General features: G+C 41.8%; 1 protein-coding gene across 6 annotated transcripts in view; it reads right to left on the bottom strand.

The window, feature by feature from the left end:
* AGRN (agrin) overlaps positions 1 to 23,954 on the bottom strand; it is a 727,720-nt gene that overhangs the window by 15,095 nt on the left and 688,671 nt on the right. For all 6 annotated transcript variants that reach the window (XM_078642355.1, XM_078642356.1, XM_078642357.1 and 3 more), the window contains 4 exons: positions 23,834 to 23,945; positions 11,509 to 11,625; positions 8,984 to 9,173; positions 5,719 to 5,806 (listed from right to left, as the gene is read on the bottom strand). In XM_078642355.1, coding sequence (XP_078498481.1) covers positions 5,719 to 5,806; positions 8,984 to 9,173; positions 11,509 to 11,625; positions 23,834 to 23,945 — 507 coding nt within the window. The remainder of the gene's footprint in view (positions 1 to 5,718; positions 5,807 to 8,983; positions 9,174 to 11,508; positions 11,626 to 23,833; positions 23,946 to 23,954) is intronic.

Raw genomic sequence — 23,954 nt, 5'->3', positions numbered from 1 at the left:
TAAAGGGGACCTTCCCGTACCAGGGTGCTGACTCTTCTACATCACATACAGGGACCCTTCTGGCTCTCATACATGGGGCTGTCCCTCATCTGTCTCACATACAACGTAGCAGCCAGATTTTCTGGCTCATCTACAGCAAAGCTTCACCCTTTTTGGCTCATAGACAGTTTCATCGCCCCTCAGGCTTCTATACAATTGTACTGATCCTTCTGTCTTATATACATAGGGCCCGTCTGCCATCAGTTGCTAAATAACAAAGCAGCTTGATGTAGAAAGTAAATGCCATTTAATGAACTGTAAGGAAAACATTAAACTATGTAACCAAAATTGCTGTGAACATTTTAAATGCTTAAGGCAGTGAAGTTGTTAGGCCTAGGATGACCAACTACTTCTAGGTCATTAAGAACACTGTTTCCACTTTGTGATTGCCTAATGCATCCTGGGTGTTGTAGTCTTGTTTTGCCTCCATAATCCATAGAACTAATTAGACTAACACACCAGAAATAAATGATTTGTAGTTGAAAATTTCAGGGCTGGAGACCGTGTCCGTAATGACCCTAGTTGGATAACTCCACAGAATGAACACTGCATGTCAAATGGTGCAAGCATCCTAAACCCAATTCTAGCAGCAGCTGCGCCCACGACCAACCAGAACCGAAATATAGATTTGGGAGGTCCAGACAGTTCTGTTCATGCACAGAACTCACTGCTGAGGGACAGAGGGTGACAACATGGTGTGGGAATGGTCAGTGGATTCTCTCTTTAGCCTATTCCACACTGACAGTTTTACAAAACTGATATTGCTCTGAATATAAAATCCGCAGAGTATGAGGCAAGCAGACTGTTGAGTTGAACGGTCACTCCAGATTCTATTGGATGTGCAACTGGTGATGGGAGATTCCCCCAAGCAGGCATCCTTGAAGGCAAAGGCTCATGAAGGCGCTTGATGTATATGTCTATTACGAAGGACAGAACAGGGCCCTCGATGTGAAAGGAAGGGTCCATCGAGACTATGAGGCATCGACTGGAGGTGAAGCACATAATGCTAGACAAAGGACTGCAATTAGGGTCACTGATGTCTGTTATATGATGATTGATACAGGTCCTTCTTTTGTACACTGAGTCAGTGATGCACATTTCTCTTGGTTCAGAGGGTTGTATGATGATTGATACAGGTCCTTCTTTTGTACACTGAGTCAGTGATGCACATTTCTCTTGGTTCAAAGGGTTGTATGATGATTGATACAGGTCCTTCTTTTGTACACTGAGTCAGTGATGCACATTTCTCTTGGTTCAAAGGGTTGTATGATGATTGATACAGGTCCTTCTTTTGTACACTGAGTCAGTGATGCACATTTCTCTTGGTTCAGAGGGTTGGACTGTCACCCTGCGAAAAGGTCGTTAAGGAGTGCTCAAATGGCTCTTAAGATTAGAAGCCTGTATCTGAGGTCCCTACTAGCACTTGTCTGCTTGCTGATATGGAATCGGCTATGGAAAACGCAATCAGCAGTACCCGTCTCTGTTGGATATGGGATCGGCTATGGAAAACGCAATCAGCAGTACTCGTCTCTGTTGAATATGGGATCGGCTATGGAAAACGCAATCAGCAGTACCCGTCTCTGTTGGATATGGGATCGGCTAAGGAAAACGCAATCAGCAGTACCCATCTCTGTCGGATATGGGATCGGCTATGGAAAACTCAATCAGCAGTACCCGTCTCTGTTGGATATGGGATCGGCTATGGAAAACGCAATCAGCAGTACTCGTCTCTGTTGAATATGGGATCGGCTATGGAAAACGCAATCAGCAGTACCCATCTGTTAGATCTAGAAGTTGGACATGCCCAGACTGTGAGAGGTGATGATGAGAGGGGATAAAGGTCAGGAAGTGGATGATGTATTTTGGCTCCATAAGAAGCTGGACTCTTTGAGGGCTCCATTCAGGTATAAGTTTGGATGATCCGGGACATGCTGGGGATGTTATTGGTAAGGAAAAGGTGGGTTAGATTTGGTTTTCGTCAATGTGTGTTAATATCATGTGGTGATTGACTGGCAGAGCAACAGACGCTGCACCGCCTAGGCACGGTAATGGCTCAAAATGGTTATGGGTGATCTACTTACTCTGGAATTTCATTAGTCAGTTGGCTTGAAAACAAGGAAATAAATACGTGAAACACCATGACAATAAACGTGGAACATGAGCAGCAGAAACACACAGAAAAGACAGACTATGATCAAAGAAACACAGCAAGGTCGGACAGACTGCAGGATGAATATGAAAACCAGAAACACCAGAGGCAATAACCGACTATTATGAGAGTAAGGATGACACAAAAACAGAAGACACAAAGACAGACTTCAGCTTCTGAACATGGTCACCAGCGATAAAAACATGCGATTTTGTTCAGACACACAAATACAGAAAACAGACTGTACTTAACAAACAATTGTGTCACAGTGGCATACAAAAGACACATGGCGAAAGAAAAATATAAGGGACTGAACGAATAAAAAACTTAGATTAACATGAGGACCCATATTACACACAGTGAACTGATACATAAACGTTTGTGCCAGTAGCTTAAAAGAGAGACAGTCTGGGCTTTAGCATCCCTCCTTTGTGTGGTAATTTGACACTCAAATCACAGACTGGATAAGCAGAAACAAGAAAGCTTGGCAAATGCTCGAAAAGTACTTCAAAATATATTGATGCGCTCGAGCAGTGGACCCTAGCCGTAAATGACAAATAGAAAAAAACAACTAGGCAGAACAAAACCTAAGTGGATGTATATATCTGAAATGCATATCAGTGCCTAACTCTTTGGCCCCATCTCTTTTTGTGATTATTGTGACTTTTTGTCTGTTTTTGGTGGCAGCGATATTTGTTTATTGTTTAGCATGTTGTGTTGTTGGTCTTCACTGTAATATAGTTCTCCTCAGCATCAATTTTAACATTTCCCATGTGTGGACCCTAGAGGGAAAGCAGCCTCATCCTGTCCTCAACCCTTACAGAGCTTTGGTGACTCAGCAGTGGATGCCAGGTGGGACAGATTAAGCGGACCACTGGCATCAGCATGCGTCTGCAGTCATGAAAGGACAGCAGCGAGTGGATCTCTTCTTACTACCGACCAATATATGATACACGTTGGTCCACTGATTCACTCTCCCGATGCCCCCACTCAGTGCTCTCTCTATACTAAATCATTGGTATAAGCCTTCCACAAACCCAAGGTGTACCTGAACACCTCTGTAGTGGGATCAATGACTTGTGCCGTCTTATATTACTTGTTTACCTTATTGTATATTGATATGTTTTATGTATGTTATTATTATCCTATCATGTTAGTGACTACTACACTGCTCCCATTACTTCTGTTCATCCCTACTGCCCCTACCCTGTCTTTGTGAAGCGCTCTGATATCTGTAAGGATCTTGTTCGCGCTATATAAAACTTTGAATAAATAAATAAATAAATAAATAAATAAATCTCACTTAAGCAGCTCTGTTGAAAACCAGTAATGTCAAGGTAATGCCACAAAGAGTAAAGCATTAACTTTGAACTAATTCAGGTTTATTTTGTTGCAATTTTAGGAGGCAACAGTAGATTTCATAACACCCACGCAATTTCAGGTGGTAATTGTGCCCCCAAGAAATACTTTGGATTGAGTATCCTCCTTGTATGCAATTACCGCACCACACTGAGTTATGGAGCTCGGAATGGGGCAAAATGCTGTACAACGATAGTTTTACCCTGGTTCTGAGATGTGCAAACTTGAAAGGTATGGTTTTTGCCTGCACGCTCTAACCACACCAGTTATATATAATCCCAATTATACGGCAAACAGGAGTTTGCACTAAAATCAGAGTTTGGAAGGGATTAGGAACTGGGTCTATAGTAATCATGATGATAAGGAATATCCGTAGTTTTCACCATTTGTCACAAATAAAACTGCATGTGGTTTTCCATGATCATAAGAACTGACAAAAAAAGTTCAAAGGCTGACTCAAACAACCTTTAGTGCAGTCTGGAAAGATTCAAATCATTTTTCATGAGGGTCCAGATAGATTCGATATGCAGAACACTGCACGCCCAAGGAGGTCTCAGAGTCTCAAATATTCATTCCACCAAAAGGAATAACCGTCTGTTCGCCAAATGTGAGGAACTACTGATCCATGGTGAGCAGGAGCTTTGATCAAAGACAAGCCATTACCCCAAACATGGTAGAACCTGCCCACCATGATGCAAACTGAAAGCATGCTACGGTTATGTGGTCAATACCACCGTCCGCACAGACCGGGTGCCACATAATATCTGCTCCAGGGGTGGCTTTACACGGACTTGCTTTGCCATACATTTTTGCACTCGACAAATGTCTAGATCCTCTGCTATTATCACATGTGCACTGCAGTTTTGGCTATTTTGGACAAATAAGAGTACCCATAGGCTGATGGCATCCGGTAGAATCACACGATAGCCTGGCATACAGCGAAACGCCAGCTTAGGGAGATGCCCATGGCAAGGGAAAGGAAAGGCGTGCGAATTCTGGGACCTCAAATTGCTCTCAGAGGCTAAAACAGGACAGGGTGTGGGCCTGGAGGAAATGGCCATGGACTTAGCGCGACAGGCAGGAAATTGAGAGGAAGTGACCATCTAGACACAAACAACCACCAGTTTCCTAAGCACTGCAGAGCTTTAATCACGGAGAGAATAATATGGAATTCTGTGCAGAAAAACTTCAGGTCAAATACTGCTCTTGTCAGCCTGGTAAAATACCGACGGGCTAAGTCTATGAACGGAGGTTACATCGTGCTTATGATAGCAGAGACTTCATCCCAGCCGTGAAAGATATGCCACTGCCTGTGATTGTTTTATTTACTTTGTATTGTTTAAATTCGTTCTAAAAAAGGTAAAAATGCAATTAAAAAATATCACCCCTGGGTGTTTTTATGCTGCCACTCACCAGCCAGGTGGTAACCCTAACAAAGTAGGAAATAGTGGGTGTCAGGAGAAATTATGCTTTAAACTGCAGGTTGTGGACATTTTCTGAAAGAGATTGGGCAGCAAAAGCACACTAGTCAAAGATAAACAAGGAGATGTTCTGTGTGTTTAGTCCAGGAATCCGACAAAGGCAAAGGACCCCCACGACCGGCGCATAATGCATGCCATCATCCTGAGTAACTGACCCACCTGAGCTGCAAGGCTCAGGTGGGTCAGTTACAGTCTGAGATTTCATAAAGCCTTCTTTTGCTCACTGAGCAATGACATGTGAAAAGCCCGGTATTTTAAGCGTTTTTGTTTGATGCACAGATTATAAATCAATATGTTCAATAGAACATACTGTGGAGTACATGGTAGGACGGTTGGTGGTGAGAAAAAGCTACATTTTAGACAAAGAATGACATTTGGGTCCTTTTGCTCTCTCTGTTTGATCTAAGTGGCTCGAAACTGACTGGTAGGAGGAAGGATGATTTGGATTATGTTTTAATTCACTTACGTCATTTTCAAGTCTCTGTATTTTTTTTAATTATGTTTAATCGAACTACAAAAACAGCAAAGAGGATGTGAGGTCCCAAGTTTTATGACCTCGCTATTACAGGCAGTTAAGATTCCTACCAGAAAGTTTTGGCAGGCAAATCTTTTGCATTACACGTTCCATCCTAATGCAGGGAAAGCATGGGGGGGGGGGGTGAGCAAAGAAGGCGGTGGAACCTGGCTTACCTTTTCGTTACTGCGTTGTGATATTCCATGTAGGTTCGGCCGTCAAATGCAATGGCTTCTGAATCCCCTGCCGACTTCTCAATGACCACTGGAGGTGTTAAAAATCAGCCAGTCAAATCTTTATCAACATAGCATTTTTTAAACACCCAAAAATAAACTTTCAAAAGAAAAATGCTTATCCAACGAGGTCAAACTGTATAGCAGATCCAAGAGTTTTTCAAATGTATTCCTTCTCCTGTGTATTGATCAATTCACCAGAATTCAAAACGTTCCCTCAACACCCTCCCAACAATGAGCAATTGCAACAGATTACCAAAGTTCATTACATTTCCCCTCCTTACCCTCCAAACCCAGGACTAGACATCAACCCTCCCATGATCAAAAGTCAGTCAGTAGTGTCCCGCGTGTCCCCACTACCCTTCTGTCTGGAATGCTGGGAGTGAATTCCTGTGATAGAATGTTGGTGTGTGGTCAAGAGTGAAAACTAGTCGATGGGGCCAGTTGGAGGGAGGATGGAGCACGGAAGTTGCTGTACCTAAAGGCCTAACATGAAATAAATAACCTACCTACTACCCGTGTAAAAAATGCAGCAAGACTCTGGTGGCAGTTGGAAGCAATTTTTGTCAGGGTAGGAGGACTTTGTGAGAAGGAAGATGGCCCTGTGACCATGGATGACTAGTTTGGTGGCGCCCACCCTCAAATCCTTCCGCTACTGGCATCAGCTCAATCGGCTAGGCAGGTAGGGTTTGATGTAGCTCTAGTGAATTTGAAGGCGGTCACATCTTTACCTGTTAACATGGTCTGAAGTCAGTGGCTGTATTGCTGGACTGTTCTGGTGTTGATAGGTGGATGTCTAGGGGTATTGGGTATGAGTGTAGTTGTGATAACAGGTGAGGACAGGTCTTGTGCTAGAGTAATTATGTTATTTATTATGTTATGCAGATTTGCAGCGTGCATTATCACCGGGGGTATCCTGGTGCTGAGCAGCGGTGTCTAGCCACATCTATGGCCTAATGGAACGACCCAAAAAGCCAGGTCATCAGCTTCTTGCTGAATTAAATAAATGAGGAGGCTCTTAAGTGTAGCGACATGTTGTTTTCATGCTTTAGGAGAGATGTAGGTGAGGGTTGACTGCCAAATTCGTTTTTCTGTATACGTGGAATTTGTGCAAGGAGAAGTCTGGATGAGCAGAGGTATCTGGAAGGTTTGTGAAAGCAGAGGGGATTGTTGTGGTATGTTGGGCCAGTGTTATGTATTGCCTTGGAAATGTGGGTGAGGAGCTTGAATTGTGCTCATTTGTGAATGGGGAGCCATCAGTGGAGTTCCTTAAGGTATGGTGTGATTTGTGTGCAGTGTGGAAGGTTGAGAGTGATTCTGGCCGCTGAGTTCTGAATGGTCTGCAGCCTTCTGGAGAGGTTTTTGTTGATCCCAGCATAGAGGGTGTTCCCATTGTTCAGTTTGCTTGTGACCACTGTGTGCGTGGCGGTTTTATGGGTGCTGATTGGGAGCTATTTGAAAATCTTCCTCAGCATCTTCAGAGTACGGAAGCATGAGGAAGTAGCGGCTTTGAATTGGGTGGTCATGTAGAGTCTGTTGTCGATGATGATCCCAAGGCTCTTGGTGTGGGCGGGTGTTGGTTAACGCTCTGCTGGCCCCCAGGTGGATTCCTGCTGTGATGTGCCTTTCCCACAGATCACAATTTCGGTCTTGTCGGAGATCATTTTTAGACAGTTGTCCTACATTCAGTGGGTGATTTCAGTCACGAGGGCATTGAACTTGATCCGGGTACAGGGAATCTGTTTGTGAGCGAGAGAATGAGTTGTGTGTTGTCAGTATAAGAGAGGACATCGATGTCATGAGAGCAAACTATGCTGGCTAGTGGGATCATCTATGCGGTGAAGAGGGTCGGGCTCAGAGAGAATCCTTGATGAACTGTGCAGATGACGTTACTGGCGTCTGAGGTGTACGGTGCTAGGCTAACTGACTGGGCCCTTCCAGGCAAGAAGGAGCAGATCCATCGGAAAATGTGTCCTTGAATTCCAATGTTGTGTAGGCATTGGATGAGGATGGGGTGGGCGATTGTGTCAAACACTGTGGAGAGGTCCCGGAGTATTAGGGCTGCCGTATCGCTTCGTAAAGTGGGTGGCTAAGGTTTCTTTGCTTCTGTTGGTGCGGGCATTGATGTGATCTGCCAGAGCAGCGTGTTTGGTGGTACGGATCATTTGGTGTTAGCGTAGTAGGGCGGATTTGGATGTGCTATTGTCTGCATTGTCCTGGGTCATTTTCCATTTGTGTGCAGTGGCATTTCAACAGCCTAAGTTCCTCTGGGTCCCAACTGGTCTTGGGTCTGAATCTTGTTGTACTGCTCTGTTGGGGGGGGGTATGGAAATCACTGCAGGGGTTGATAACTTTTTTGAAATTGTTGATGGCTTTGGGTAGGCTATTGCTGTGTTCGGAGTATGGTAAAGAGAAGTTAGGGTTGAGGTGGCATGGATTGACTTTCCATTTGTGTTTTATTTTGTAGCCTATGGGATGATGGGGAAGCCGGTGCTTTCTGTGCCCTGGCTGCTGCATGATTGTGCATCTGTGACTACATGTTCTTCATGAATACATTTTGTGAGGCGTCATTGTGAGTATGTGGATCTGTGATGGTAAGGCCTCATGTCCAAGGAGTTCACAAGACTTTTATATTTTGGACCATTTTGCACGGGTAATCACAACCTATTTTTTGTTGTGTTTCTTAAGATGTGGCATGGTAGCTTCATGACTTGCTTGGTTACAGTCCTTTAGTGACTGCATTTTGTTTTCTGTGTGCGTTTGTGTGGGTACTGGAGAGTTAAATCGGTTGTAAATGGGTGAATGCGTAAGTTAGACATGTTGAAGATTCATTGTGAATGACTGTCCTTGTACTTTACATTCAAGGGACTGGCTGTTCATTATTGTATTTTTTGTAAGAAAGGGAGGTTGTAGTATCCTGCAAGTCCCCATTACCTGTATGTCTGAGCTGGTGTCTGGAATGCTGAGAGTGAATGATGTCCTAGAATGTTGGTATGGAGCTGCGGCTAGTAGAGAGTTACAGCTGAAGGGAGGATGAAGCGGACAGGACCTACCTGCCGAGGCTGTAATCTAGGGGCTTAACATGAAAAAAAAACTGACCTCCTGCCTGAATGGCGTGAGACTCCTGTATGAAGACCCTGCAATCCACACTCACCACAGTTCCAATGCAGAACAAGCATCAATGCACTGCCATGCACCACGTCCTTACCTTTCTCACAGTGTGCCCCTGAAAATCCCCTATGACAAACACACTCGTAACTCTCCATCTTCGGGTGGCAACTGCCGCTGTTCTGACACGGGTGGGGGGTTCTAGTGCATGGATGGGAGCGGTAAGGTGAAATCTCTATTGCTTGTCTGATGTTCTCTTCCTTTAATATGGAGATCCCTTTGATTGTGATCTGGGGAAGAAGATAGAAAGTATGAAATTGGAACCAAGAGGCATCAGAGACAGCATACAGACAATCAGGGCCTTAAGAAAAACAGACCCCCTCTGACAGAATTAATATGTTGGACATAAGCCCCTGGTCCAAAGAACAAGGTACATGACAGAGACACTTCCACAATTCAAAGGTGTATCCTTCAAAAGTCAGTTACGTCAACAAAGAGTTTGTAAGCGGGACAGGGGCCTTTAGAACGTTAATCTATTGAATGGAGGCAGCAAAGAGACTAGACCATTCTGCTTGACAAGAGATCGAGCACCTCATTACTTGGTGCACCGACAATCACAATACTTTTGTCTCTTGTACTCCAGTAATCACTTCTGTTCTCAGCATGGGACTAAAATCTTATATAGTGCACTGCACTAGGGTTATACGAATATCAGACTGCTAGCTCCTTTCTGTACTTGTATCGAACAACCTGTATTGTTTACCATTCGAATGTATTTTAAGTTCTTGCTTTTGCCTCAACAACTTTGTATTACATTTTGCCAAACAGCACTCAGCAGGGTGCTCTGTGTCTATTCCAGCCACACACATACATGAGGTTAAGCTAAGAGTTATATCGTATTGCCCCCCCTCATCAACCCTCGCACCACAAACGACTAAAATACAAGATTGTCTCTTTAACCCTTTACCCCCGCCTTATATTCATTTTTTGTGTAATTATGTTTTACTTATGTATGTGTTTTTACTTAAATGCTTATTCATGGTCCTTTTTCTTTCCCTTTAAAAAATCAATAAAAAGTCTGGAAAAAAAAAAGTGGGATGGAGCACCGGCATTCTAAGACCGTGGCGGTCTGGCATACTCCATGTTAGCCTGTCAATAATTGTCTGCCCTTGTGCATATGGACATTTGTGTGAAACACAAAAATATGTGAAAACTATCCAAGGTTAGCGAAATGCATAGAGCTGCACAGGAGACACCTTCAAAACTACAAGAATCATATGCGAGAAATAGTATGCCTTGTAACTCCAGAAAATCTGTGTGTGTGTTTTAACGAAGGAAGATTTCTGCAACCCAGACAACCTGAAGCTGAAAAAGTGACTTTCTCCAGCTCTGGCATCTTCTAAAAGAGAGGTGCGCATCCACCATATGTACCTGAATAGCTAAATCCATTCCAGATTTTTATGCATCACTAAGTTAATGTGTTGCCTTCAGATGTACTGTAAATGAATTTAACTTGGATTGAGATAGCAAACTTAATCTAGGTGGGATACCGCAATACTATAGCCTTCCGTGTCACAGTGAATTATACCCGCAGCATTGTGCAATGCTGAAACATTCACCACAAAATGGAAGTCTATGGAGGGTCAGGTATCCAATGAGGATTAATAGGACATAGTTGCCAGGTTCATGTATGATGAGCTTCTCCAGTCCTGGTTTTTTTCTTTGAATTCTGAGACGTGCAGACCTGATCTCAAAATGGAGTAATTAGGACTACAAGTTCCAGAATTCAAAGAAAAACCTAAGACTGGAACAGCTCGTGCATGGGCCTGGGAAACCTGGCAGGGACGAAAGGTGGATCCAGAGATGCGCTAGCATCAGGGCTAGTGCCTCATGAAATGAAAGACCGGCAATAAAATACAGTTCAAAGACCGTGAGTGGATACAAGCACCTCCGTGTGACCTTGATCTTGGGGAACCGAAGTTGTTGTGCATGGCATACAGTCTGGCATAGAAGAGAAAGCGAGACCAAGTAGACTGTGACAAGGGCATGAGCTCTGTGAAACAAACTCTGTTGTAAGCTCTATCCTATGATCAAAGTCAACATCTCAACCATAAAGCAATCACGTTTTGTTCACATTACTTTCATTACAGAAAAACACTGCCCATAGTGCTTTGTTTATTTTTTCATTACACAGTTATTGCTCTTGGCCCATCCTTTCTTATTTTTCTGCTAGCCTTTCTTTACCTTTTTGATTTATTCTTGAGGTCTGTCAATTTGCCAATTTTTTTGTTCCTGTACTACTACTTTTCTCGCTCCACTAGTTCCACAAGTCCTCTTTACATGGCCACATTTTCGTTGTATATATTTCTATTTTTACATATTTATCGCCTTCTTCAGCAGGCCTAAAACCTTTGAACTCTTTTTTCCTTGGTACTCTAGACTTCTTGTTTGGCAGCTCTTTTACTCACTTTTAGACGTTTTACTAGGTTTATGGTTTTTCCTTTGTTTTAAGTCACATAACATTCTTTGTTGTAGATTGGTTTTTTTCGTAATTTTGATTTTAAATGTTTCAATAGTTTCGTTTTATTTCACAAATGCTGCTGCATGGGCCGGTCAGGTCCTTACCTTCTGGATGGCTCCTACAAAGCTTGTAGAGATGGCGGCAGCTCGTGCCAATTTGCTGAAGTCGGGGGCTCCTCCCACATAGAGTGGCTCCTTCAAGTTCAAGGCAGTATGTGGTGCCTGAGGCAATAGAGAGGTAAGATCAGAATGACTTAACATCAAGGGGAGACCATGTATCAACACAATGAAAAACAGCACAGTAGGCAGAGTCAAGTCACAACAGAATCTGGATCTCAACGACATCTACTCAACTTCTCGCCAAAACACTGGAACGCAAAAAAGGCACCAGAAGCAAGCAGCCAACTGGTTGCCTGATGCCTGGAGCCTAAAGAAAAGTAGTTTGTAAATTCCTTTTTATGTGTTCCACCAAAAAACTCTCATTCTAAAGCAGGTAGACAGCAAGATTTCCTGGTTGTAATGCACAGCACTGAATGACCAATTTAGCAAGTACCCCTGGGTGCTATATGCACCTTCTGATGACCATAGTGGATGCTGTGTCAAGAGACCAACAAAATAGTGGTTTATTATTGACTGGTAGGTGACTCTTAACTAGAAAAATGTAGCTGTTTATTCTGATGACAGAGATAGTAAAACTTTCCAAAGACTGTTGGAACAAAACTAGAATCGCAAAAAAGAAATACCCTTTTCTCGATCCAGATCCAGAAAAAATACCTATCCTTGTATATTCTGCAGATTCAGGGGGGTTGGTAAAAACTATCTAATTACCACTCTGTTCCACACCACCAGGAAACCTCTGTCTTTCTGCCCCCAAGAACAGGGAAAACAAACCCATTTAGATCCTTCCAGCCCCATCCCCCAAATATTTAATGTGGTCTCACCCAGAATCCAGGAATACCACCAAGAACTCATGTAGCATCCTCGTTTGACTTGATGACTACACCTCAATTTCTTGCTCTCACCAAGACCTGGTCAAAGATTCCTTGCAACCAACATTTGCACGCTCTACAGAGATGGGGGGTGAGGGGAAGGAACCATCTATCACAAGCCACTGGCCAGTAGGGAAATTCCATGCTCAACATATGACTCATCCAAATATCTGGTTGCAAATTTTATTTTCTGCTCTTGTCCCGTGTTGTATGATACCCCCCCAAAATAATTTTTGAAAGAATTTCCTCACCCGGGTTTTCCACTTAATTTCAAACATATGTTTCACTGTGCTGAATCTTGACATCGGTCAACATCACATTAAATGGCTAAAATGCTTTGATTTACTCAACCAGGATGGCAGCCAACCAACACAGAAGAGCATAGACTTGCTCTGTTCTTAATTTTGGAGCTCATGATCATTAACTGTAAAGGCCTTTCATGGCCTGACCACGCCATGGTAAGCATCCTCATTCATGGTGAGATCAGATGTAAAATGTTATTTAAAAAAAAGAGAAAGCCCAAGAAGAAGCTTACAATGTCAAGAAGGAACTGCTCGCTAATAATTCACACAGGTAGCTTTGCTCAGCCATTAAAAACTCATTGACAACATCACCCACAGATGTACCTAAAGGACAAAGTGGCGCCAGCCCTTCCCTACCTAAAATGTACCAGTCGACCACCACCAGCGAGCAATGGAAAAGTAAACAAGTTCACCGATGATCATCGTCAAATGCAAAGGATGGGTAGGGCTCTCGAATGATTATGATCTGGGTCGAAACCAAAGAATGAGCACACTGACCAACTTAATCATACAATAAATGTTAAAAAAGACCGACATTCATTCCTCATTAGAGGAGTGACAAATCCAATCACTTAACTATTTCACTAAGAAATGGAAGTCCGGGCACCTGTCCAAAATGTTTTGTCCCCTTTGGAAAACTCTCAAGCTCTCGAGATTCTTTCACAACAAAAAAGGTTCCTTAAAAGCAACCTCTCACCTGTACTCTCAACCACTGCTGATTTCTGTAATCAATATGAATCACAGCAAGCGCTCCAGCTGGTTTTCACACCAGTTTGCACTTGCTAAATTGCACAATGCTGCAGGCCTTCCAAAACTCATGCACCACCACTGAGATTTGTAAAGTGCCAGTCCCCATTATAAACAGTCTCACAAGCAGTTCACTCTACTGGTTAGTACTCAAACTTCAAACATGCAATGAACATGCAATTGCTCAAAAACAAATCTGGCTTGATGCCATGCCCACAGCAGAAAACAGCTCCAACCTCTCTGTGAGCTAACGGCATAGGCAAATACTCACCGAGCAACCAAGCGGCTGCTGAGGGACGTTCAAACAGATTTTGTCTCTGCATCTAAAGTGCATCTATGAAACCGTGTAAGATTTCCTTCCATGACAATGGTCATGCTTGTATGCTGCTTAAGATTATGTTTCCACATTCTACACACGCAACTATAAAGTACTGCTGGAGGGCCTATTCTCATATTCTGAAGCACAAGAAAAAATCATGAGCCTGATTCACATCCTTTCTAAACAAATGCGCTGAACAATTCAAGACGGGCTCCTTTTCATCAGAAAATACCAAATAAGGCACTGTGTGAGGGCCAGCACTCTTGTCACTACATTTTCAGATATGTTTGTCCACTCTAGCTAACAGCCTGGCATTCCGTGAGTCAATCTTTACATGTTGATCACAGCCACAACTAATTTAAGCTCAAAGATTGATCGTGGACAGCCATCAGAGGACCTTCTATCTGAAGGGTGTCCAGAACTGGATGCAGCACAAGTGGCTGTACCTCAAAAGACCGACAACTGAAGTCCCACTCATGCCTCTGCCCCAATCTAGCCATCATCTCTCTTTCTTCCTCGGGTCAGGAGCTCTCCCTGCACCAGACACCGTTTGACTGAGCAGTCAAAAACTCTCAAATAAATTACTTTGAAAGAGTTGTTTTAAGCGACAGTCTCAAGCCGCTGAAAACAAGCGCTGTAAATCCTGTGCATTTCAAACTTACATCAGCCCCTAAAAAAAGTGAACCCCTTCTTTTCTGTCAGTTTTAAGCCTCACATGGGAATAGTAAGCACATGCGGGTAGTACGCTCTATACAAATGATATAATATATGTACCAGCTAAAGCAGCTGTGTTAAAAAATTTGCAGTTTATTTTGACAAAAATGTGTGTATTGATAGCATTGTGATTAAATCTGGAACACTGTATTTAGAGTCTGGGGGATTAGCACACCCGGGTACAAACCATCATATACAAACCCAGAATGAGGATTGCTGCTGCTTGGCTCCAGGAGGATAGATAGTAAATAATGTCTTCCCTGACCCCTACGACTACACACAAGGTGGAGGACAGTAACTCTAGTCGTCCTGGTCTCAATCGAATGTAATCTGTGCCACCGTATGATGCCACAGACCGATTCACCCCCTGAGCCTTCATCTTCAAAGGACGGGCATATAGTGCTTGCTGGCGTGGGCAGTGCACAGACGCAGGCTATGCCAGCCCACCTACCTATCCACTGACCTCGGATCCCTACCCCCTCATCACCAGCTGCTTCCTCCTCTAGATCCATAAGATCAAGGAGTGGACCACCTCCTGTCACAGACAACACAGGAAATGGGATTGAGAACATACAAGAAAAGGCATAACCACCACAATAAAGGGCCCTGCCGAGATCATCAAAGCTGACCGCATACCACAAACTCTAAAAATATACATCTTTCTCACTTCCGCATCCATCACTCCCCTCTACGCTGGATCCTAAAACACGATAACCCGGCTACTTCAGCAAATGGACGTAAATAAACCTTTCGAAAAAATACATGTAGTTCTCCGTGTCCTTTCCTGTCTCAAATCAGAGCAGCATTGCCCCCTGTTGACAGCAGTGGGAAACTGCGATTTGTGAATCTCCATATTTTTTGTTCCCCCGGTGCGTGCGGTTCACTTTGTCTTCACAAGTCCTTGAGACGACGGCTTTCACTTGATCACTGGCGAGAGAACAGCACGACTACGAGCCTCTGCATGCTCGCCGTTCCCTAGGAACCAATGCCGGAGGCACTGGTCGCTCTCCCGCGGCGCCTGCTCTGGGCCTGACCAAAGCGACGTGCGTCATCCAGATAGCTCGCTGCTGGGTCGGCCGCAAACACGACGATTCGAAACAAAACCCACCAGGCACAGTGAGAGCAGACAGGCAACACCGAGCTACTTCTACTTACAAATGCAGTACCTAAAACGCCTGTGTTCTCACCCATGTAATGCTATGTGGTCCGTAAGTAGCCATCCTTTATTAAGAAAGATACTATGAAATGATGTGGTGTATTTATATGTATGATTATACGAGCAGCGCAAACCTAGCTAGAGGCTAACAGAATATTGAACATTGGTGCATGTACTCCTTGTCCTCTGTCATTGGGTCTTCCTCCAATGCCCCCTTGTCTAGAAAAGCATCGATCCCCTACAGTAGCCAATGCACGAAAGGACCTTGTAAAAATTCCTAATTTTTGGTACTAAACCAAATATTTCTGTCATCTGACTACATTCATATTCAGTTACTACACCCAGCACCTATTTGCCTGGTGCAATTTCTCTCCAGAGTTGCCGAAAGAACCGTAATCTGTGTTTTTGAGCAGCTCACGGTGACCAGAAGCTGCTCCAATCAAGGTAAAGGTTAGTTTGTGTTTGTATCTAGTGAACCTCTTCCTCTAGCTACACAACTTTGTTGCAGGGGTGTTCAATATGCGTCATAGCAAGCCGAAACACACCAGGTTTTCAGGATAACATCTGATTATGTAAATGTTCCCTCATAGAGATGTACTGTATAAACATTAATTTTCTAGGTATGCTGGAAATCTGGGTGGGTCCGGCCCCCGAGGACCAAAAACAAGATTCATATATAGGTTCGAGCTCTGCAGGCATTTTGCCTATATTCCTGAAAAGGATGCGACTTGTGTGGGGTATATTTTTGCTTGCAATCCAGGTTTTCAAAGTGGGTTTCTTATAGCCCATGCCACATTATTGTTCTCAATTAATTGTGAAATGCCATCTACATGATTTTCAAACAATGTTTGTAACTGAAAGTCAGAATCAATAGAATCCATATTCTGGATTCTAAATCCAGAGATTCAGCATTAGGCTTTCCTGTTGTATGATGCGTAATTATTATTTCATATTATTTTACTTTCAGGCATCAGTTTGTCTGCTGCTACGCCTTTTTTTCAGCTGCAGTATTTGAAGAAGTCTGACGTCTTGCCTCAATACTTTTGGTTATGTTTTGCTATCAAATTTTTTTTTGTTTTATGCTCTTTGCACCAGGATCAATGTTGTACACATGTTTCTGCCCTGTGGATCACATCTCGTGATTCATTTTCCTGGAAGTAGACGTTTTGAGGTACCAGGGTTACCATATTTCCGTCTTGCTGTTCTGCATATCATAGAACCAGGTTATGAATACTTGCATCATCAAGGTGTTTTTGCAAGATGTAAGAAATCTCCCAAACTTCACAAAGCACTTCAGGGAGTTCACTGGATACCCCTTGCATCAAAATGCTGTTGGACTTCATTAGGGCCTCATAACTGTGCACTACCAGAGTTACCAATAGCCAGTGGCATAAGAAGGGGGGTGAAGTGGATGCGGGCCGCCCCGGGTGTCATCACTGAGGAGGGTGACAAAATAGCACAAATAAATGTAACTATCTTTTTTCTCCTTATTTAAATCATTTCAATGTGGGAGGGGGTGGCATAAAAATGTCAGCTCTAGGTACCACCTGACCTTGCTATGCCACTGCCAATAGCAGGGGCACTGGTAACTCCAGGGCTGGGAATTGCAAGAGAATACAATTGGAACTCTGAGATTTAACCGAGAAATGAGAATCAGGAATACCACACAGATTCTTCTGCTAATTTCCCATTCTTCTCCAGTAGATTTTGGCTGCTTTATATGTGAAACTCGAAAACATGATGTTCCAATGAAGCCAGTAACAATCATTAACAGCACCACTGGAAACGTGTAATGCAGGCCTTAGCGTTCCAATGGCGGTGACGCCTCTGTAAAACAGATCAACATTTTATGAGGAAACTTTCAAGATCTCATCCCAAACACGCTGGGTCATCATGGGACATTGACTCATCTCCACATACCTTGTCTCACAAATCTTCTGCTTTCAATCAAGGAAAGGTCAGCAGTCCCTTAGAGTCATACCTACACTGCTTTCGCAGTAGCGCCAGTTTCACGCTGAAAATGAATTCTCTTCTGCTTCAATGACTGTGAAAGGCACAATTCTCTAATTCTTGTGTCCGAGAGTCTATGAGGCTTCTCTATCAAACAATTACTACCTCTTTATTACATGTTCAGTATTTACATGGTGCACATCTTCCATCTGTATGGCCCCATGGCGCTTTCACGGATTGTCTCAGTTTTCTTTAGGTATGATTCTAGGCCTTCCATTTTAGAGTACTTTTTATTTGTATTTGGTTTGTAAAACTAGGTTTGTTCGGAGTATTAGTGCTCATATTGAGTTTGCTTTGTTGTAATGACCACTGAAACATAACTAGCTTTGAGGCTGATGTAATCAAAAGCTATTTTTCATGACCAATGGATGCAAAGAATAGATCTACTAAATTGACCCTTATAAGGGACTTTGGGGCCAATGTACTATTCGACCAGAAGGGAAATTATCATCTACAAAAACTAGATATACAAAGAAAAGCTAATGCGCTAACTGCAGCATTCAGGATATCACAGAAATCGCTTGGGAACCTAACCTATCGGCCGCTCTTGAAAATTATAGGGGCTAAATTACTACCAACCATAGCATACGGCAGTGAGGCATTAATGGGGAAGGATGCTGATCTAATAAAAAATGTTCTTTCAAAGACATACAAATCTCTTTTTTATCTTCCAAACAATGCATCACCAGCACAAATTAGATTGGAATTCAGTTTAAATAATCAATATTTTGCACGAAAAGGCCAGTTTATCAAAACCTGGTATCGGATAAAAAACTACCATGATAATCATATATCTAAGTTACTTTGGCAAGAAATAAATAATAATATGAAGTCATCTGCATGGAAGTATCTTAATGAAGCAATAGAAGAGTTTGTAATCTTGCCAATTTGGAATAACACGATAACCAATGGATCGTTTAAAAAAATAGTAAATCGAACAACAAACCACCTATCACTTATACATGATAAAGATACTCTTGCAAAAAGAAAGCATTCATGGTCGGTAATTAATGGATATCAAAAAAAGAAAGTACAAGAATACTTGGAAATCCCCTGGTCTGAAAAAAGTAAACAATGTCTCCTAAAAGCGAGATTTGGAACTCTACCGGGCCTTAGTCACCCCCCCCGTGGAAAAAAAACTAAGAGTAACACATTATGCAGACTTTGTAAAGTTGAAGATAATATTGTCCACCTTTTATGTATTTGTACAGGACTCCGTAATGAAAGACGCACATCAATTAAATTGCATTTTAATATACGTAGAATAAGGACATGCAGTCAGGCACTGAAAATTTGTCTTCACTCAAATGATATAATCATAAACGCTGCCTTCGTAATGTTCTTAATGCTAGTAATTAAAAAATTGGGAGAATAAATTAAAAAATATGAGCTTAATGAAATTTTAACGAACCTTTTTTAGGATGTAACTGCTTTTAATGTATCTTTTTAATTTTTTATATATTTGGTAATATTGTAAGATTTTAAATAATCAAACAAAGAATTTATTATTATCAATGGCAAGGTTTATTTTTGAATATTTTGATGCAAGGATGGAGAGTTGTGTGGCCATGCACAACTCCAAGTCATAACTCTCAGAGCTGGACGGCTGATACTGACCAATTCTCCATTTGGAGATTCAGTGCAGTGTCCGCTGCCCCCCTAACATTGTAAGTGCCCAAATGCTGTGCCTTGGCAGTCCCTTTTAGACCTTGCTGGATGCAATGGTTTATTGAGCCATGTGGTTCTCTTAACCAGCAAACAAAGTTGAAAGAAAGTCTTACAGGAGCCACACAGAGCTTCATTTTGGTATAAGGGAAGACAGACTGCAAGCCTAATGCTACCTAACCATCATTGGCACATGGGGTGTAGTCGAATGATGGCTGGTTCCATTAATCATCAATGCTTCTTTTCCTCCATGAAACCTCAAAATTTTAAAAAATATGTAATTCTTACTAGACCTATTCAAGCAAATCCCTGAAACAGCCATCAATATAACCTGATTTTCAGCTTGGTGCCTCATCAATTGGGTTGCTGTCACCAAAACCTTTACTGATTTCTTCTTTCTGGATTCATACTTTGCTAAAAGCGATGGTCGTAAGGAGAACCTGAAGACAGCGTGGCCATAGTGATTTTCTGGCCTATGTGACTGTTTGTGGAGACAAAGGTAACAGCCTCCTTAGAAATGTAGGAGCCTAGTCACAAAGGGAAATCTACATGTGTAGATTTATTACAAGTAAACCTACTCTTACGCTTCTTAGTAATGTTACTACTTTTGGATATACATCATTTACAAGTGTAAAGGTACTCAAAAGTATAGACTTACATGACCCCATCCCCAGAAAAAGGGGGGTGGAGTCAGGAAAAGTGTCAAATATGGCAATAAAGTTACTAGGGGTAGTGATTTTGTGACTATAATCCATGTGCCGCATATTTGGCAGAGACCTCCATAATCTGGGCAGAGATCTCCATTTGGTAAATGATAGGGAAAAGATGAAACTTAAAAAAAAAATAGGAAAATATTTTTAGGTTGCATACTAACTACTTTTATATACTAATTTTAAATGCAGAGTATAAGAAAATGTTACAGCACTAACTTGATTTTAAGATAAAAATGTTATTTAAAGGTGAATATAAAAAGTAATAAATATATATGTTATGTACTTAAAATGATTGTAATGTGTAGAATATAAAAATTAATATTTAAAAAGGTTAATTTAAAAATAATAATTACATGCATTTTTGGACACTTTCTTAATACTAAATAAAGTGTATTCATATTTTTAAATGGTTTAAATAGTTAATTTAATTTTAACATTGGCTCCTGTGAGGTTTTATTTGATCTACTTCCATTATTTTTATGGGAGGGAGTTGCAGTACCAGTAGTTGGCCATGTGTGGTGCTGGAGTTTTTCCAGCTCTGAGCTGGTGTACATTTACAACAGTTTTGTATCATTTTTGGCTGTAGTAACTAAAGAAGGGCAGTTTGTGAATAGCAACACGCTTACCCTTATCTATTAACACCTCCATTCTCCTGCCAAACACCTCTCCTTTTATAGTATTAAATAGACCTCATTTTCCATCGCTCCACACTGACCCTCCCAAATGTACTACTAAAATGTGTACTTGAATGTGAAGAGATCTCTGCAGTTGACAGACTTCCACACGTAGGTGGACTCTAAGCAAAATATCTTAGAATGGGTAACCCAGTGAAGTAAATATAAAGAGCTGCAAAAGCTGCCAGCTTGCTGAAAACTATAAATTGCATGGCTCTCTCCCTCATACTTCTTCATTTATCAAACTGTTAAGTGCTGTGTGCTATAACACAATAACCACACCTCGGTGGTCATCACAGACTACATGGAAACACTTCCCAGATAGAATCATAACAAAGACAACACACTTCCAACCACACACCCAACACAGTGTAACATGCTACCCATGTAGACGTGAGCTGGAGCACCGGACATAGTGGTAGTAAGATGATGTTGCAATACAACACAACAGCATTTTATAGTATGTTTGTAGTACAACTGTAGTACTGCTAAATGTACTACAAAATGCAGTTTCTGACTAGGCTCTAGAGTCTTAAATTATTTTTGTTAATAACATTTATCAAAGTTGGTTCTGGATCAAATGTTAAATGTCAGTATTTTAGACAGCACATAAATCTTTATTTTGTTCACACTGCAAAGCACCTATCATTTGAGAGTCCAGCAGCCGTTTATCAATGATAAATGGTACAAATCTTTCAGCGAGAATTAATCAAGCACTGCACACCAGTATTAAAAATGAACAAAAAATCACAATGATAAATGAACAAAACGATACTAAGTAGGGGGTATCAACCACAATGCTGGTATAATAATAACACCCATAACAAAACACACATAGGAAAAAATGAGATCCCACACATTGCCAGAAGCATAATCTATGCTAGAAAGCGTTGTTCACAGCAAAAATAAAAGAGAATGTTAAATTTCTAACTACACGCTAGTCGACATTAAATAAAGATGATAAAATTATTGAAAATGCAAGGAAGTAAACGTCTTAGCTACTGAAATAATGACCGATGACGGGAAGGAGAAAAGAAATGCAGAGGGGCTCTGTGGTCCCTAGTGATGTGCGAACTAAATGGAGAAGCATGAGGGATGCTTTGGTTTTAATGAGAGAAAGAAAATGCCGGATGCAAAGTGGAGGCGGTAGATAAACATACTTATCTGTACCTTACGGGATTTCTGAAAATCCAGACAGTGCAAAACACGAGGGAGGGAAAGAGGAGAGAAAAAGGAGAAAAAACAGTACATCAGATAGGTTTAGAAAATTTGCATGCCAGAAAGTTTGTGGGACATGTGCTGGTGTCTCTCTTGAACTCTGAGTGTTAAAACCAGACTGGCTTATTGGGAGAAGAGATTATCCAATAAGTCAGTGACTCTTAAAGCCTATTATGGACAGATTAGACTCAGATACATACATGTGACCGATTCTTTATTAGTTCTCTTGGGCTTCTGGAAGAACTGGCATGGTAGAAGTCTAGTCGTGTAGAAAACTTTTTGGCATATTATCAACACAATGGGAGGGAGAAGTGGCAGGAAAACAATAATAATAAGACACAAGGATTATAAAAACCCATATCATTTAATAGGTATCATGGTGTTTGAACAATACACATTGCCACTGTGATGATATATTTTTAACTTATCTGTTGTATGTTGCAGATGAATGTTTTTGACTTTTTGAATATTATTGATTTATACTTATGTGGTTTTTTTTAAGTGTTTTTAAAGTGATCATCATGATACCTATTAAATGATATGGGTTTTTATAATCCTTGTGTCTTATTATTATTGTTTTCCTGCCACTTCTCCCTCCCATTGTGTTGATAATATGCCAAAAAGTTTTCTACACTGTCTAGTTCCCTGTACTCTGAATTGATTTTCTACACAGGGGGTCCTTGTTATTTACATTATATAGAAGTCTAGTCGTGGCCTGTCAATTTATGACTAAGGACAACTGGTTTGGCTTAAGAGGAAAAACACTTTTTGTGTTAAAACTTGATGAAACTACATTCCATGGAAGTGAACCCACTGCCCGCTCCCCTAAGTTGTAACATGCCTATACTGGCCGTAGCTTGGTAAGGGTCCGGACAACATTCCATCCCACCTAAGAGGGTGTCATGTTGCAGAAATGCTGCCCTCAGCTGATGTGTCTCAAAATTGCAATCTGCAGAATCCTTGAACTCTAGAATAAAAATGCATCAAATTTGAACCTTAAGAAGAATGGCTAAAAGGCCATTGTTTTGCATTGAGACCTGTGCTGCTGAATTTCCTTAAATGTGTTTTAAATTAGATGTCTCCTACACATTCCTATTACTAATGCAATTCTAATTTAATAAATCAGCAATACAGTCTTCTCTGAGCTATGTGAAAATCCGCCCGGTGCACTGTATGTACACAGAAATGGCAATTTCAGCTCCAGCAATGACTCTGCAGGAGTAGGTCATAAGAGGTAACAGTAGGAGGCATCCCTTTCTAACAGAAAAGGTGGTCCTCTAAACAACTCTTAAGGTAAAAGGTACTTAATAGCTCTAAAGCAAAAATATGCATAAAAAAGACTAGCCTACAGGGCGAACAGCTGCATGGTGTAGGACTAACTCCAGATACTACCGAAGGATGCTGATATGTCATTATGCCATGTGCTGTCTTGGGGCAGGAGAATTGCAATCTGACCACTTGGTCCTCCCGCATTAATTCAGAGATGCCCAACTATGGACACCAATGATGTGCTAAAGCATAGCACATCTCTGAAGAAGACCAGAGGTCGTGTGAACTCTGGAGACAAAAGGATTTGAGTCTATCTAGGAGAAAGTAGGCCTACCAAGATAGTGTAGGAGGAAGGATGTAGATGAGCAGCAACCTGTGGAGGGCAAGCAAATGTGTCCATTTGAACAAGGAGGACAAGCCTGCTGGTTAAATTAAGAATCTGTGCTATGATGTGATCAAAGAACCTGCTTTTTGGGCAATAATCAGGTACCTGTTACCTTTTACAAAAAATGTCTTCTATGGGAGAAGAGCTTCCCTATAGAACAAGTCTCACCTTAAGGAGGACATGTATGCAGGGTTTGCCTAGACGACTGTTGATAGAACACCCCCCCATCAATGTTGACCATGGCCAACCTACATCAAATGAGGACTTACAGGAGACTCGCCCGTGACCTGCTGCCCGTTGTTAATCTTCATCAAGCCCTTGCGGCCACTGCGCTCCAGAGACACGCTGACCCAGACATTCAACGGGATGCGCTCCTTGCTCCTGGTGAAA

The sequence above is a fragment of the Lissotriton helveticus genome, chromosome 5_1 (genome assembly GCF_964261635.1).
Source record: "Lissotriton helveticus chromosome 5_1, aLisHel1.1, whole genome shotgun sequence".
Lineage (NCBI taxonomy): Eukaryota > Metazoa > Chordata > Amphibia > Caudata > Salamandridae > Lissotriton > Lissotriton helveticus.
Note: the sequence above shows the minus strand (reverse complement) of the source record. Positions and strands in the feature narration are given on the sequence as shown.